General features: G+C 34.7%; 1 protein-coding gene across 2 annotated transcripts in view; it reads right to left on the reverse strand.

The window, feature by feature from the left end:
• The window catches only part of stim2b (stromal interaction molecule 2b), a 55,884-nt gene that overhangs the window by 11,663 nt on the left and 25,523 nt on the right, over positions 1–18,698 (reverse strand). For both annotated transcript variants that reach the window (XM_084110354.1, XM_084110353.1), the window contains 6 exons: positions 14,864–14,975; positions 8,854–8,965; positions 7,075–7,190; positions 5,290–5,467; positions 1,681–1,858; positions 575–736 (listed from right to left, as the gene is read on the reverse strand). In XM_084110354.1, the coding sequence (XP_083966480.1) occupies positions 575–736; positions 1,681–1,858; positions 5,290–5,467; positions 7,075–7,190; positions 8,854–8,965; positions 14,864–14,975 (858 nt within the window). The remainder of the gene's footprint in view (positions 1–574; positions 737–1,680; positions 1,859–5,289; positions 5,468–7,074; positions 7,191–8,853; positions 8,966–14,863; positions 14,976–18,698) is intronic.

An 18,698-nucleotide genomic window follows, 5' to 3' on the forward strand; every position in this document is an offset into this window, starting at 1 on the left:
AGTAGAATCAATATAGGGTCCACCATTGACCGTTGGAGGAAGCTTCAGGGAGATTTGGGACTGAAAACCGACGCTGACATGGCTGACTTTTTGTTGAGCAGGTAAGCATTTATTTATACTTTTATGGTGTGAGGTGTTACATAAATAGCTTTTTATCAGTCTGACAACATGCTCATGCTGCCGGTCGGCATTGGAATGTTAGCCGTTTAGCATCGCCTATCACGGGTCAAAGTAATTATATTTCTTGAAGTGCTTGAATATATTTCAGTAGGCCTAGCGGGTTTCTGTTCGAGCCGATCGGAATTTGAACAAGATGCGCTGTGTGCTGCTATAACAATTACTCAAAACCTTAGCACAGAGGGGAGGGGTGTGTGTGTGTGGAGGGGCGGGGCGGGATGAGTTTTTTAAAACTTCCCAACCGTCTCAGGCTTTCTCGACCGATTTTCAACATCGTAGACTACAGCTTTAAAACTGAAAAGGAAACTTTTATAAACTTACGTTTATAAACTCAAAGAACCTATAATTGTTTGGTTATTTCCTGTCCTAACAGGAAGTGACAACATAAATCACTCACCTCGTCCTTTGCGACCATGAGCTGCTGCTCTGCATTCTGTTTTTTAATGTTGTAGTACTGCACTTCCACCTCATGTGTGAGCTGTAGCCACATCTGCAGGGCTTCAGGCACCGACCAATCTGACTGCATCTCCTTCTCTGCTCTCTTCAGCGCCATTCGCACCTGGAAAAACCCAACAAACACTCAAACATATATTACAAGTGGAATTTGTAATATATTACTTGTATTGTGGTGTATTTAAAGAAGAGGGCTGTTGTAAGGCGATAGACAAGGAATGGTAAACTGCAGGAAATTAAATCATTTTGGATGCATAGCAATTCATTACATTGTATTATATTAATCCTCAAGTTCAATTTTATAAGGCAATTTTAATAGCTTGAAAAATATATTTATCATTACTGTATCATGTCCTTAGCTCATATGTACTGTATTACTTTTAGACAGACAGAAATTCTGACACACATAAAATGGTCTATTATTGGTTAGTTATTGTGTTAGAATTAATTTTAGATTAAGCATTGATTTAATAAAAAAGTGCAGTAATGATTTTTAAATTGTTAAAAGATTAGTATTTCTAATAAATGCTTTTCTTTTGAACATTCTATTCATCAAAGAATTCACCTGACACTGAAGACTGGAGTAATGGCGGATGAAAATTTAGCTTTGCCATCACAGGAATAAATTACATTTTAAAATATATTCAAATACAAACTTGTAATAATATTTCACAATTTACTGTATTTTAAATCAACTAAATGAAGTCTCTGTGTTTCAAAAACATTTTAAAAAACGGTACCGATCCAAAACATCTGAACGGTAGCGTATGTATAATGTATACGGCCATGTATACAAAATCACACCAATCATGCCAATAAAGTCCTTTAAATTAAAATTTTATTGTATATGCATCTTGTTGTAAAAAAAAACAAAAAAAACTGTGGTTGTAAAAAAATGTAACTGTGTTTTACATGACAGTCAGGCTTTTTACTGTGTAGGTGGGAAGTTCTTAGCCAGAATAAACTACAATATGAATAAAGTCTGGCTTATCACACTAAAGACCAACTCACATCTATGACAGACCTTGTGTGATTTATATTGGTTCCTACCTGCACTAGTTCCTCCTCTGCGTACTTGAGTCTGCTGAGTTCACATTCAGCCCCCTCTCGCAGCTCTCGCAGTCTGCTAGCTTCTCTCTTTGCTCCGTTGATCTCATCACGCATCTTCTGCTCCAGGTTCTGCTTCTCCACCGCCACTGTCCGGTTCTCCTCCTGAGCCTTTTCCAACCTGTTGAAACCACAGAGCAATTTAAGTCACATCTGAAATCTGGTGTGTTAGAATTTAAATATATTATTAATGATAAGTATTATATTCTGTCATCATTTATTCACTCTCATGTTGTTCCAAAACTTGCTTCTTTCTTCTGTGGAAAATAAAAGAAACAGTATCCTATCCACCAGGGGCGATTCTAGGATTTTCATTTTAGGGGGGCTCAGCCCCCAATGAGGAAAAAAAAAAGTTAGTTTATGGTCTAATGCTCATTATTAACTAGTTTCATTCATTCATCCAGTAACATGCATATGGCAGGGTTTTAGAATCACTGAGGTCCCAAATGTGAGGTATTTAGGGGGGTTCGGGGGCATGCTCCCCCGAGAAAATTTTGATTTCTCTGATCTACATATGTGCATTTTAAGATGTTTTGAAGGCCAAAAAAATTGGATAACAATAGCTTTAAAACCATGTGCGGGCAGCTGTTTATTTTTCACACCTCATCAGCATCACACTCTTTTTCTCTTTGTTTTTATCTTGCTCTGTCTTTTCCCCTCCTAAAGCTGAGCTTTGACTGATATAGGCTTTTCATTTTTGTCTGTCAGTGAAGAAAGTAAACATAGGGTCAACTGATAGGTTGATTTATGAATCATTTTCTCAGACAAAGCTACCAGGAAAGCTAGGTAACTAAGTTTATTAAATTCATTCACAATATGTACACATTCATTATTGATCTAGGCCTAATACATGGCCGTAGACAGGGCTTTATAATCAAAGAGGTCATAAATTTGAGGTTGTTATGGGGTTAAACATTTTTATTTCTCTGATATGTGCATTTCAAGACGTTTGAAGGCCAAAAAAGGATAAGAAATATATTTAAAACCCGCTCTCTCCTCATCTCCATCACTCTGTCTTTTTCTCTCAGTCTCCTGATCTTGCCCTGTCTCTAATTCCCCTCCTAAAGCTGAACTTTTTTAATTTACTGAAGGCTACAAATTGTATTATATTAATTCTCAACATGTACACATGCATTATTAATCTTGTGCCTATGAAAACGGCTTTGTTAATGTTTCTTGTCCCCTCACAATGACATAATTACACGTTATATAGGCCTATTTTCAGCTCAAAATGGCGAAAATAGACAAGTTTATTAGTTTTCTAATTATTTTTGTCATTCGTTTAACATTTATGACCTAAAAAACTGTCAAATATAAAATGTTTAGTTTAGCTACTTACATCTTAACTCGCACTATAAACTGAAGCGTCAGTCGTGCTGCTAAAATTCCATGTAAAATTCGCGCTCAGCAGCTTCCGTGAACATAAAGCCCGCCTACTTTGATTTGATTGGTCATCTCAAATATTCTGACATTGACGAGAAGTGAAAGACCAATGAGGCTCAGATGAACAAACACACACACACACACACGCCTCTGTTTCTGACCTGCGCTCTGCTTGGCGCTGCTGCGGATTGAAGATGAAGAACATTATTTAACCTTGTCAAAGACGAACAAAAATTTTAGAATAACAACATTTCTTACTCCAAGTTTTAGGGGTGCTGAGCTCCTTTTTAGGGGTGCTGAAGCACCCCTAAAAAGGGGCTAGCCTCGCCCATGCTATCCACTCTTTTCCATATAATGAAAGTGAATGTGGATATAGGCTGTAAAGCTTCATAATAGTATCATAAATAGAGTTCACATGACTTGTGTACTATATTCCAAGTCATATGATAGCTTTGTGTAAGTCTTATAACATTATGAATGTAATGCCAACATCATTGACAGTGTGACATCAAACATGACATATTGCATCTACAGACTCCATATGTAGTATCTTAGATCGATTACAAAATTACACTGGTATTCAGGGACAGGCATTAAGGTTGTTTAGATCCAACCTGTCTGACCGTTACCATTTTATTTAAACAGGGAATTATCCAAGTTAACGCCAGTATATTATGGAGTGCCGCAAGGACCTGATTTAGGCCCTCTGCTATTTTAATTATACATGCAGCCCCTTGGTAATATTATTAGAAAACTTGGAGTTTCCATTGCTATATGCTGATGATACTCAGTTATATATTTCATCAAGACCAGATGAAATTTCAAAATTATCTAAGTTGACAGAATGTGTTAAAAATATAAAATACTGGATGACCAGATAAGACAGAGATATTACTTATTGGACCAAATATCTGTATGTGTTATGTGTTATGTGTATCTGATGCAGAAAAGCTAGTTCATGCATTCATGACATCTAGACTGGATTACTGTAATGCACTACTATAGGTGGTTGTCCTGCATCCTCAATAAACAAGATCCAGTTAGTCCAAAATGCAGTTGCTAGAGTTCTCACCAGGTCAAGAAAATATGATCATATAACCCATTAACCTATTAAGTTTCGTATCAATTACAAAATATTGCTACTCACTTATAAGGCACTAAATGGTTCAGCTCCTGTGAATTTAACCAATCTTTTATCATGCTTTTATCAATCATGTTTTTTAAAGAGTCACAAAACTCTGGACTTTTGGTGATGCCTAGGATAGCAAATTCCACTAAAGGAGGGAGAGAGTTTTCACATTTGGCTTCTAAATTCTTGAATAGACTTCCTGATAATGTTCGGGGCTCAGACACAATTTCCCAGTTTAAATCTAGACACGCCTTCACATAATGGTTTCAATAAGATTGCACTCCAGTTATATTATGATCAAATGCACATGATTATCTTTTTGCTTGAAATGTTACGAACAGCAGCTACGCTAATTATTCTTCATTTGCTCTTCTGTTTCTAACTAGAGATTACACCAGTTTGGATCCAGCCTCTTATGAAGATTTCAGATGACCCAAACCTTGAGAGGACTTCAGATGACGTCAACTCTGAATCAACATACAAAACTGACAAATTTCCCATATATTGTAATCATTATGATTACAACATGTAATCATTCTCATTGTTTCTGCTTACATGAATGCATTACGTTAGTTAGCTGCATAATCTCTATTATCTTAGAACTGTACATTTCTGCAATATGAACATTACTTTCACACCTCTGATAGTGTGTAGTGTGTGTGTGTGTGTGTGTGTACAGACAGCTAAATTCAGTTTGTTCTTCATATACAGCTATAGTATGGCTTCAGAAGATTTATGTGAGAGTTGAATGGACAACTTTTATGGTGCTTTTTGCCATATTAAAGCTAGTCTCTCCTTTTGTGTTCTACAGAAGAAACTCATGTGGATCTGGAATGACATGATGGTGAGTAAATTGATGACAGTATTTCCTTTTTAGGATGAACTATTCCCTTGAGGAATAGAGGAATAAAAGAGCTTAATGAGCCTTCTCATAACAAGAAATGAAATATGATGTTATACAGATGAAAGAATAAGGCAGAATATCCCATGGTTTTATTCAGACAGGCACAGTCTCTCTTTCACTGTCTGTTTTTGCTCACCGGCTCTGTAGCTCTGTCAGGCTCAGTTCAGCATGCTGTAGACTCTCCAAATCTTTCATCATCTGGGAGATGTGAACTTTAGACGATTTGTTCTGTATGTATGCAAACCAGCAGCCCCCAACACCAATGATGATTGAAATCATCAAAATAAAGTCCTTCAGCCAGTGATGGTGTGGACCTAGAGGAAGGAGAGAGGAAAAGAAAGTATTTAAACAAATACTTCTATACAATAATTTTGTATAAGACACTAACCAAACTTTATATTACTTGAGTGAGCTGTTAAAGCTATAATCCACCCAAAACTGAAAATTATGTCATAATTTACTCACTCTCATTTCGTTCCTGTGTAGTTGGTAACTAAACAGTTGCAGTTTGCATTGACTTCCATTGTATGGACAAAAAAATATATAATGTAAGTCAATGCGAACCAAAACTGTTTGGTCATCAACATTCTTCCAAATATCTTATTTTGTGTTCAGCAGAAAAAAAGAAATCCATACAGGTTTGGAACGACATGAGAATGACAAAATGATGACATAATTTTCATTTTTGGGTAGATTATCCCTTTAACTGCTGCAAATGGATGACTGAAACGGTTGTAAAAAGTGATCAGTTGACTTAACTTAAAAATAGCGAGGAAACCTGTTACCTTAAAATTATTAAGTAAATAAACTACATGCGTAATTTAAAAAGTTATGTGGAATTGATCAACTGATCACTTTTTACAGTGAATTTGATATAATTTCCACCTGCTTTGAGAACAGGATCAACTGATTCATTGAAAAAATCGGACTCAAAAAAGAACAATTAACAATTCATCAATAAATTGCACATTGTTATTTCTCTCATTAACTCTCGAATGTACCAATTTTGGTCTGTTCCTTGCACAAAGCTGCTTGACTGCAGAATAGCCCAGAAGAATTCAGCACATACACTATCATTAAAAAGTTTGGGGTCGGTTTGATTTTTGTTAATGTTTTTGAAATACGATTACAATTTAAAATAAATGTTTTAAATTTTAATATATTTTTAAAAGAAATGTATTCTTGTGATGGCAAAAGTTAATTTTCAGCAGTCATTCTATTCTACAGTGTCATGATCCTTCAGAAATCAATAAAATATGCTGATTTAGTGTTTAAGAAACATTCCTTGTTATTATCTTTGTGTATTATTGTGCAGCTTCTTATTTTTTTGGAAACCATGATACATTTTTGAAGGATTTTCTCTTTTTTTTTATGGATAGAATGTTCAAAAGAACTTTTGAAATAGTATTTATTTGAAATAGTTTTTTTACAATATAAAAGTCTGCAACTTTTGATCAATTTAATGCATTCTTGATAAATAAAAGTATTAATTTATCTCCAAATAAAAGTCTTGCTAAATAAAAGTATCAATTTCTCTACTGACCCCAAACCTCACTGTAAAAAATATATGATCAATAAGTTATATCAACATATATTTTTACATTGCTTTAACTCATCAAAATAAGTTAAGCAATTTTCAACTTTCTACATAAGTTATACAAGATTCAACTACTTTTTTAAAGACAATTTAATGTAATTTAAGTTGAAATGACCTAAACATCCAAGTTGATTGTACCTAAAAAAAAATATTTTACAGTATAGTGTAGTCATATGAAGTACATACATTTTAACTGCATTGAAAAAAGGACTAGTACGTTATTTGTTTTCCAAGGAAGCAAAGCCAAATGGTTTTGGAACAACATCAATTTTGGGCTGAACTATCCTTTTAAATAAACAATTAAACATGTCTCAGTGCACTTACGTAGTGGAGGTCCAAAAAGCACTGCGTCCAATGCTTTTAGATTTAATTTCTGTTTATGTCGTTGGTCTAATATCTTTAGCTGCATAGACATAAACGACGGTTCATTGGCCGCTAATCTGTAACAGAATGGAAAAACAATGCAGGTCAGGAGTAAGAATGTGAGTCAAGATCACACAAAATCAGCCTGTTTCTACTGACAAGAATCATAGTTTGTGATTAACCGTTACTTTGAAATGTTTAGTGCAAATCAACATAAGTACATCCAATAAATTATTACACTTTATTTTGATGGTCCCCTTTAGACAACTATAAGTAATGTAGCACCAACATATCAACTAACACTCATTAGAGTATTAGATGAGTACAAGTAGAATGTTAGGGGAAGGGGTTAGTAGAATAAGGGGTTCGGTTCCAAAGTTACTTCACAGCCTATGTGACTGTGACTGTGACTGTGTGTGTGTGTGTGTGTGTGTGTGTGTGTGTGTGTGTGTGTGTGTGTGTGTGTGTGTGTGTGTGTGTGTGTGTGTGTGTGTGTGTGTGTGTGTGTGTGTGAATGGCAAGTTCAAGCTCAAAGGACTAATTTTAAGAAGTGAGTACTGTATGACTGAAAGATCACATGTGCTGCCACACTCATACTGGGCATAACTGCAGGTGAAAGGTGATCTAATGCTGTGACATCATTTCATGAGTCATGGAGAAGTGGTCGTGAGGGGAAACTCAACACCATAAACCTTTATTTGCCCCCCACACTTACGCAGGTCTTCACTGTCTGTGCACTTACACGTCATCACCACTAGGGGGAAGCGCTGCTGTTAATCTCACATTTGGTGATTTTTTTAATTTTTTTATTTTTATTGGTGTATCAGCATTGAATAACTAATAAAAAATCATATTAAAAATACACAAAATAAATTCTTAATAGGCTCTTTTTTTTACTTTTAGCGGTAACACTTTACATTAAGGTTTATTTTTTTTGCATAATGCATTAACTAGCATGAACAACGAGCAATATATTTGACAACATTTAGTATTACCCTTTAATGTTAGTTAATAAAAATGTTCATGTTCATGATAGTGCATTATCGGTAACACTTTATTTTGATGGTCCCTTTTGAACATTCTGTTGACTATAAGTAACTTTGCAACTACATGTCAACTAACTCTCATTAGAGTATTAGTAGACTATCTGCTTAATATCTGCTAACTCTTTATTGTGATGGTCCTCCAACAGACACTTTACTGACTAGAAGTAACTTTGCAACTACATGTCAACTTATTCTAACACTAACCCTACCAGTCTACTAATACTCTACTAAAACTCTAATAAGAGCTAGTAGACATGTTGGTGCAATGTTACTTCTAGACAACAGAATGTGTTAAAGGGACCATCAAAATAAAGTGAAACCGCATTATCTAATGTTAACAGGTTAACCTTTGTTTTAGTAAATGTTGAGATTAACATTAAGATAAGTAAATCCTGTAGAAGTATTTTTCTGTATTAGTTCATGTTAACCAATGTAGTTAACTAATGCGAACAACTGAAGCTTTATTGTAAAGTGTTACTCTTTTAGCGAGAAAGTTAAAATACTACTAGTTTCAACTCTCTATAAGGTTCTGTCACAATAAGTGTGGCTTAAAAATCACACTCCATAATGCATGAATGAAAAAGAAAAAAAAATTGTGTGAGGCTGTGTTAGGCATAGGAGTAGAAAGGTTGTTATAAAAACAATAGTCACTGGAGAGTCTATGAATGAAACACAAAAGTGCATGCGTGTTTACCGAGGTATCGTGTTGCCATCTACTTTAAAATCTCTGAAGTTTGTTTCATACTGAGGAAGCTCCACCGACTCCTTCAGCCATTGAACGGCATCCTCCAGTGTCCAGTTGTGCACTGAGAGCAAAGACAGAGGTGAGAAGACAATTAAAAAATGCATATTTTAACACATTTCAAAAACAAATTTGTAATCCTTTAACATGTTTTGAACAGAAAACTTCAACAAATAGGAAAAAAATTATTCATGAGCTCAATATTTAGTACCCGTTTCATCTGTGGCCTTTGGTCTAAATACTGTAGTAGCGAAAAGAGATGTCAGGCCTAGGAAAATTGATTCAAATATTATTATATTTGTATTTGTATACGTGTTACAATTATGTTCTGTCTAGTCTGCACCTGCTCTTGTTAGTCCCTGATTAGTTTACCTTTCTCCACCTGTGTCTAGTTAGTTTCCTCATTTCCTCCTGTGTATTTATACTCCCTGTTCTGTTCAGTCCCTTGCCGCTTCTCGTTTATGTCGAACGTGGTTGTGTCTGTCCTGCCAAAGTTAGTTTCAATAAAAAGCAACGAATATGCTACAGTCCTTGTATGTTTTTCCCTGTGAGCTATTTGTTTTTCAATGTATTGTTTTCATTGTAAAATAAAACCCGAGCTTGCCATTTTTGCTTTGTTTTGTTCTTCCCTCATATTTAATACACATATTTGTTTTTGATGGTTTAATCAAACTTGTAGGGTCATTAAAAGTCATCGCTTTTAGCCACTACTGTATGAACATCGGTGAATAACATCATATACCTGGGTTTCAAATGCGTCCACAGCGACTTTAAACTTAAACTTTAAAAAGTCAAGAAGAATAAAGAAAAAATATATTTTTTAGATTCTGTACTATTTCTATAGGTCACAAATAATTAAATTGTGGCTCTTTGTACAGATGGTCAGATGTTCTTCCATTGAAGCATTTGGATCATCACAAATCATGCTGGAGAACAGCAGCCTGAACATCAGGTTTGACACAAACTTGTGTGAGTTCATGCAGCTCAAGTGTTGTTGTCATTAAAGGGGTGATGAACAGTAACAGAGGTGCCAATTGTGGTGATGGACAAGTGTAAACTCCAACAGGTGCTTTTACTGTGGTAAGTGCAAGGGCAAGGGGGTGTTATATAAATTGGTCAGTAAACTGTGCAAAAGACATAGGGCAATATATATATTTACGAAACACCATGCAGTTCAGTTCTCTTGGTTCTTTTGGTCAGAACCAGAAAAGAAAATTAAACATTTATTGTCATGGTTCACTTAACATAAACACTATCATTTTTAACACAGAAAAAAAAAAAAGAACAGCTTTTATGACGTGGGGAGAAATCAGAGTGAGTGGGGCACTTTTTGCCATTGAGATGACTTGGAAAAAGTGCCCCAATCAACCTGAATTCACCCTATATTTTACGACGGACCTTTCCGAACATCCAAAGCAATGCTGTGTGCTGGGTGTAAATGTGCCTGTTGTACATGTTGGTATTTTTACCAGCAGAGAACTCGTAAAGAGCTTATGAAATGTGCAGACGAGTCAAAAGTTCGTTTGGAAGCTGACCGAGAAACATGTCTCTGTCTGTTTGTTTGGCCGGATTCACAAACATTATTTTTGCCGATTTCTTCTTACTTTCTAACTTAAGAATAAAGATGAGAATATTTTGTATTCTCAAACTTTTCTTTAGAATGTTCTTATCTTTTTTTCTTAAGATAAAGATTCTTTCAAGTTCAAATTTAAGAAGTATTCATATTCCCAAAAATAATGTTTTTTAAAAATCATCATAAATAACTTCAAAAAATCACTACTCTAGCTAGAACTAGTGAGGCAGCGCGCACAGATACAGGACGAATTCACTCTAAAGAGAGAGCACAAAAAAGACAGAGCGCAAATGAATGGGAAAGACTGCTGAATATTGAGACATGGGCTCTTTTAAAATAACTATTTAAACTTGACACAGGGCATTAAAAACAGCGTGATTAACTCCCATCAAGCTAGTTGTGACGACTACACGCTTATTATATCTAAGTAATCTACAGGCAGCGCAAAAAGACACACTTTGAGGTTTTAATTCACCGACTCTCCAGCAAATACCTTTCAATCAAGCAACACAAAAGACTGTGGTTTTCTTCTTAAGAAAAACATTAAAATGTTCTTCAGAAAATATTTGAACTTCTTAGGAATTTGCATTCTTCAGAACTGCTTAGAGGTTATCTTAAGAATTTTCTTAAGGGGATTTTCGTGAATTCGGCCCCAGGGTTCAGTTGGCAACCGCACCAGAGATAATTATTTTAATCAAACCAAACATGCAAAGTTTGCACAAACACAATCTACATGTCCCCACATGAGAACCTGAGTCAAATACATATCATTGTTTCAATTTCCATCTGACTAGTAGATATACTCGCTCAAATTATGTTGACAGTATAATATGTAATGAAAACAATTGTCTCAAATGCAAAAGATTTTAGGACCCAACTGTACAGTGTGATTTCTCAACTTGTAATTGACATCAAGAGAACAGAGTGAACCTGTACAGGTGTTGTACAGTGAGATGGCCACTCATGACAGTTAATTACTTAGTTGTGAACAAAATCCATTGCCAATTAATATGACGACTCAACTATCATATTTCATACTCAAACTGAAAACCAGACTACACAACAGGGCAGTGTCTCAGATTACATCTCCGAGCCTCAACAGAGCCTGATGCTGTAAGATGCCATCACTGTATTAGAGGCTCAATGGGTAACGCACAATCTTTGTTTAGAGCTGCATGTGCAAGATTAGTCAATTCAGTGACATCACTCCATTCAGACTCTCATGACATCACCACTAGGAAACCCTGAGACCAAACACGTAACTGTCCAATTAAATTAATTTTATACTAGTCGCTACATATGAGCGTGTGAGCAAATTTGTATAATTTTATATCACAATAACAGTACACACTACCGTTCAAAAGTTGAAAAGAAAATTGTATTTCTGTTCAAAAGAAATTAATAATTTTATTTAGCAAGGACACACACAAAAGTGACAGTAAAGACATGTATAATGTTACAAAAGATGTCTATTTCAAATAAATGCTGTTCTTTCTATTCGTTAAAGAATCTCTATGAATTCTGAATACAAATTCAGCTTTGCCATCACAGGAATTAATATATTGTTAAAATTAAGATAAAATAAAATATATTTCACACTAATACTGTATTATCAAATAAATGCAGCCCTGATGGACTTCTTTCAAAAACAAAAGTTTGAACAGTAGTGTATGTAGTTATTTTGGTAACACTTTACAATAAGGTTTCATTTGTTAACATTACTTAACTACATTAGTTAACCTGAACTAACATTGAGCAGTATATTCTATATTAACCTTTGTTAATGTTCGTTAATAAAAATGTTCATGTTCTTGTTAGTTCACAGTGCATTAACTACTGTTAACTAATTGTCACATATTGTGTGGTAGAAGAAGTCTTTGTTAAACTTTACAAACTCAGCACAAACACTAGAAAAAAATTCAGGGAACAATGACACCATACATTAACGAAAACCGACCAAGGCTGCGTTTAAAGGGTTAGTTCACCCAAAAATGAAAATTATGTCATTAATGACTCACCCTCATGTCGTTCCAAGCCCGTAAGACCTCCGTTCATCTTCGTAACACAGTTTAAGATATTTTAGATTTAGTCCGAGAGCTTTCTGTCCCTCCATTGAAAATGTATGTACGGTATACTGTCCATGTCCAGAAAAGGTAATACAGACATCATCAAAGTAGTCCAAGTGACTACAGTGGCTCAATCTTAAGTTTATAAAGCGACGAGAATCATTTCTTCATTTCCTTCTCTCTGGGCCTCGAGTTAGTTCACGTAGTATAACTGCGCAGCGCATCTGTGTTGTACGTCACACGTAGGCTCACTATTGGCCGACGCTGGTCATGTGTGTGATGCGTGTGACGTACAACCCAGAAGCGCTACGCAGTTATACTACGTGAACTAACTTGAGGCCCAGAGAGAAGGAAATGAATAGTGGAATAAAGTCGTTATTTTTGTTGTTTTTTGCGCACAAAAAGTATTCTCGTCGCTTGATATACTTAAGATTGAGCCACTGTAGTCACTTGGACTACTTTGATGATGGCTTGGAACGACATGAGGGTGAGTCATTAATGACATAATTTTCATTTTTGGGTGAACTAACCCTTTAAGTCCATTCTTTTATGGCCTTCCCTCGGTAACTTCCCTCCAACTCGTTCACTTGGATGCACGTCATTGCTTACGTTGTACGAGTGCACACTACTGGCGGAACCCTTGCAATGTGTTTAAATGGTAAAACACAGGGTTTAAATACACAGGGCAAGCAAAGAGAGCTAAATGAAATGCAGGTGAAACTGCGAAAAATAATAAGTAACTATGGAAACAAACTAGGGCATGATCAGTAACTAAGTTCACACTGTCAGTCCAAATCCGATTATTTGTGTGTGGGTCAATGACGTATAAGGATTTTCGACAGGCCAATTTTAAAATACAAAAAAAATAATACCTGTTGCAATTGTTCAAACATTAAGGATGTTGTGTACACCTAAATTCATTTAAAAAAATTTAATTTAAGTGATTTTAGTGTTTCTTCATCTAGATGAATTGTCCGTAGCCTTAAAAAATGTCATGTGGTGCGACCGTGATTTATCTTAAAATTAATTAATTTCCTTAACATGCTTAAACATTTTTTGTTCTATAATTTCTGAGTTGCCTTCTTAAATCTAGTTAACAGACTTATTTTTCCTGTAAATCACATAAAACTAATGTTTTAAAAATATCATTTACTAAAGCATATTGGAATCTGATCTAAAATTATTGACTGTCCACATTGTGTATCGCAACTGTTCAGATCTGATTTGTGTGTCCATGCCGCTCTTGCGTTTTATATCTGCATTGGTTTATACGATCGAAATACGATCAGAGCGTTCAGACTGAAACAGATTTCCAGAAATGCGATTTGAATAGGATTTCAAATCACATATGAATATAGCTCGAAACGGATTTATGTGACTGGATTTTTTGTGTTGAATGTGATATTTGGCCAATCACACTTGCTAAATCTGATCAGATTTCAATTGGATATGCACAAAAATCTAATTTGGACTGACCGTCTGAACGTAGCCTAAAGGTCCCTGCATAAGCGCTACGCAGTTATACTACGTGAACTAACTCGAGGCCCAGAGAGAAGGAAATGAAAAGTGGAATAAAGTCGTTATTTTTGTGGGGTTTTTTGCGCACAAAAAGTATTCTCGTCGCTTTATAAACTTAAGATTGAGCCACTGTAGTCACTTGGACTATATTAACGATGTCTTTAATACATTTTCTGGGCCAGCAAGTTATAATGTCTTAGAAGCCTATGGAGGAGTGAGCCATCTCTCAGATTTAATCAAAAATATCTTAATTTGTGTTCCGAAGATGAACGAAGGTCTTATGGGGTTGGAACAACATGAGGGTGAGTAATTACTGACAGAATTTTCATTTTTGGGTGAACTAACCCTTTAACTAAGATTAAATGCCGTAAAAGTATTTTTCACTTTTCAATATTTTTCATATTTTTCAAACCTTTCTGTAAAGTGTTACCGTTGTTTTTGCTATAAATTCAAAAAAAATATTTTATTACATGAATTTGGCATGAAACTGATTTCTGGATAATCCATTTTGTTATTAAAAATGTTAAAGTTTTATCAACTTTAACATCAACTGAATTCTATATTGATGTGGCAAAGTTGGGACATTATTACATTAAAACAAGTCCTTTCTCATCTTCATTAGTTTGGGACACAACTTGCTCTGTATTTTCAAATTATTCCATGTTTTTGTTATCACACGCCCTGCCCAATGATATTATGGAATAAACAGTAAATTCAAATCTCTACCAGTGGACACATTTTTTTTCTGTCACTCAAAGCTGTATCCGCCACCCAGCCCATGTTTTCTATGTCCATCTCTTTTTACCTTCTGATAGTTTCCAGCTCTTCCACAGCTCCTCCACTGTGATGTGCTGGTCCTCTCGGTGAAGATTACTGTGTTTATTGGTCTGGTGCTGCTTCATGTCCTCTATTATAAACTGCAGAAGAACAAGAAGATAACGTGCTCAGACCATAGGAAAATGACTTCTTATGAATTAGTTCATGCCATATCATGTTTTATTTGGCTTCAGGGTGCAAGCGACTCTATCGGAGGCTTTAAAGGTTCCAAAAAATATCTTTTAATATCATGCAAATGTTTTCAATGCAAAAAAAGACACAAGAGAAACATCACATGAATCTCATATCCATTGAGTTACATGACAATAATTCACTTTTCAGATGCTTTTAACCAAAGCGACTTACAAATAAGGAAAAACCCAAGTGATTAATCATAATGAGCCAACAACATTTGCAGTGCTAATGACCAGAAGAATGCATAACTGGAGCAGAGTTTTATTGCACAATAAAGCTATTAGAATAAAGCAAACTGGATAAGTGTGAAGCTCTCTGTGGTCAGATCTGTGTAAACTGTGTATCTCTCTGTGGTTCTGCTTATTTGTGTGCTGCACATACAGTACAGGTCAAAAGTTTGGAAACATTACGTTTTTTTTATATTTTTGAAAGAAGTCTCTAATGCTTATCAAGGCTGCGTTTATTTGATCAAAAATACAGAAAAAAAAACTGTAATATTGTGAAATATTATTACAACTTAAAATAATAGTTTTCTATTTGAATATACTTTAAAAAATTATTTATTCCTGTGATGCAAAGCTGAATTTTCAGCATCATTACTCCAGTCTTCAGTGTCACATGTGACATCCAGTCTATCACATGATCCTTTAGAAATCATTCTAATATTCTGATTTATTATGAGTGCTGGAAACAGTTCTGCTGCCTAATTTATTTGATGAATAAAAGGTTAAAAAGAACTGCATTTATTCAAAATATTTTTTTTTTAATCAATTTAACACATCCTTGCTGAATAAAAGTATTGATTTATTTCAAAAAAAGAAAGAAAAAAAATACTGACCCCAAATTACTGACCAGTAGTGTATATTCTTTTCTTTTTTTTCTTTTTTTTTGTACTTTTTATTCATCAAAGTATCCTAAAAAAGTATCACAGGTTATGAAAAAATATTAAGCAGCAGAACTGTTTCCAACTTTGATAATGAATCATCATATTAGAATGATTTCTAAAGGATCATGTGATAGACTGGAGTAATGATCCTGAAAATTCAGCTTTGCATCACAGAAATAAATGATAATTTAAAGTATAATAAATTGAAAACCAATTATTTTAAATTGTAATAATATTTCACAATATTACTTTTTTTTCTGTATTTTTGCAGGCTTGATGAGCAGAAGAAACTTCTTTCAAAAACATTAAAAATAGTAATGTTTCCAAACTTTTGACCTGTACTGTACATGATGGAAAATGTCCTTATCTTAAGCTGTCTTGAAAACACTGTAACATCTTTGGTGTTCCTGGTCAAAAATTACCAGCCTACAAAAAAATTGCTTATAAATCTCTTTTTTCCACTATTGGATTCAATCTTTATATCTACTTGTTTTCTTTTAATTAGGACAGGTTTTGTATTTATTTTTGAAACTGATTGATCTGAGCCTCATTGATATGAGAATAAACTTCATCTCTTTATGAAAGAAAACACGTTGACAAAAAGATTGAATCCAATATTTGGTGATATTACAGCATAACAAGAGACTTATACCCCTGGTTTCACAGACAAGGCTTAAACCTAGTCCCAGACTCAAATGTATGTTTGAGCTGTTGAAACTGAAAGCAACTTGCACTGACATATATTAAAATATGTTGGCATGTTTATAAAAGCTACTTAAATGTTCTAATTGAACTAAGGCCTAATCCTGGCTTAAGCTAGGCCCTGTTTGTGAAACCAGGCTATTAGCTTTTTTTTTTTTGTATTAAGTGTAACAAGGTGGAAATTTTGAGAAGTAGTTCAACCCTGTGTGAGCAAAGTCAGAAATTTGTAGTATAATGCGATAACATTAACTAACATTTTTGGGAAAAAGAAAATCCTCTCCGGGTCAAAATGACCTGAACACAACATAAGGGTTATGCAAATCAGCGGTTTGATTGTCCTTTCTGTTTATGAATTATGTTGCTATCTTCAAATACTCATAACCAACAAACGAGAGGCAAGATATCTTTAAAGTCGTGTAGGCTTATTTAGCAACTCTCTCTCTCTCTCTCTCCCTCTCTGACACTCACTCTCTCTCTCTTACACACACACACACAGACACACAGGAATCTGCTGTGTCCTGAAAGAGGACACCGACTTTCAGTCGCTGTAAGGAGAAATTCTTGGGCCTCTTCTTGAAACAGTTCTTGAGCCCAGAAGCACCTGCCATGACCAGAAACAATACTCAAAACACATGTCACGTCCTCACTTACCTCACGTATATATACAAAAATTATCACTTAAAATCAAAGACAGCTGAACAGACAAAAAAAGAACAGGAAAGTAAATAGAGAAACTTTTAATCTTTTAATCTTGTGGTTGTGAGCAAACCTGAAGGCAATGGTGAGGGTCACTGGTGAAGTCTGTACTTTTTAGTGTGGAAAAACTAAAAGACACTAGTTTACTGCCTCTTGTGAAGCATTAGGATGTTACTATTATTTTAAAAGATAAATAGCAATTTATAACCTGTCATGTTTACTTCCAGTTGCAATAAAATGTAAAAAAAAAAAAAAAAAAAGAAGATCCATGTAGTGCAAGGGTTACAGTAGGGCAATGAGACAAATCAAACTGAGAGGTGCATTGTGGGATTTACACTTTTGAGTAGAGTCTGTTATTCCATAGACATAATGATTTGTATACTGTACAAACTGTATATTCTATCCCCTAAACCTACCCATCACAGAAAACTTTCTGCATTTTTACATTTTCAACAAATATCACTTTATAAGCTGTTCTCCTCATGGGGACCAAAAAATGTCCCCATAAGGACAATGATTTCAGATATTGCCATATTTATGGGGTAACGTAAGGTATGCCTGAAGCACACACACACACACACACAGATACACACACCTCATAACTTCTAACAATGGCTGAGGATATTTGAACTATTCAAAAAGGCTTAATATTCAATTCAATAACATTAGTTAATATAATAGCTAACATTAATAACCAGTACTTTATCAGCATTTATTATTCTATGTTGAAGTCAAATTAAACTTACTAATACATTTTTATCATTTACAGTTTCAATTATTTAACGTATTATGAACAAACATGCATTAACAATGAATAATAGTATACATAAGTTAACATTACCTTAGATTAATAAATGCTGTGAAATGTTCATTGTTAGCTCATGATAACATGGTAAATTAAAACGTCCATGAAGTCTTATAATTCCACATAAATATTCATGATTGTGGATTCCTTTTATTGGAAAAGATTTGTATCCATCTAATGTTTCTGTGAAACAAAATGGCAATTAGCATGTATGGTCACATAAATCATGTCAAAGTCAAGATTATATTTAACTGGTACAGAATGTGTTGCATGTTTCGATCACGTTTAGGAAGACATGCATATGTATGTGACACATGCATGTGACATAAAGCTTTAACATCTCATGAAGCAAATTATGCAAGGATTTTTCATCATGAAAACCAACACACACACAGTAATATAGTAGCCCTATGGGAGAAGTACTCATATGTCAATGGTCTCTTCTTGCAGGCAAGAATCAATGTCAACTTTGCCCTTTGAGGTCCCTGGTAGGTTTAAGCTTTAGTAACCTGTTTTTAAGCCCCCTCGACCCCCTCACAA

This window comes from Abramis brama (genome assembly GCF_963993115.1).
Source record: "Abramis brama genome assembly, chromosome: 3".
In the NCBI taxonomy this organism is placed as follows: domain Eukaryota; kingdom Metazoa; phylum Chordata; class Actinopteri; order Cypriniformes; family Leuciscidae; genus Abramis; species Abramis brama.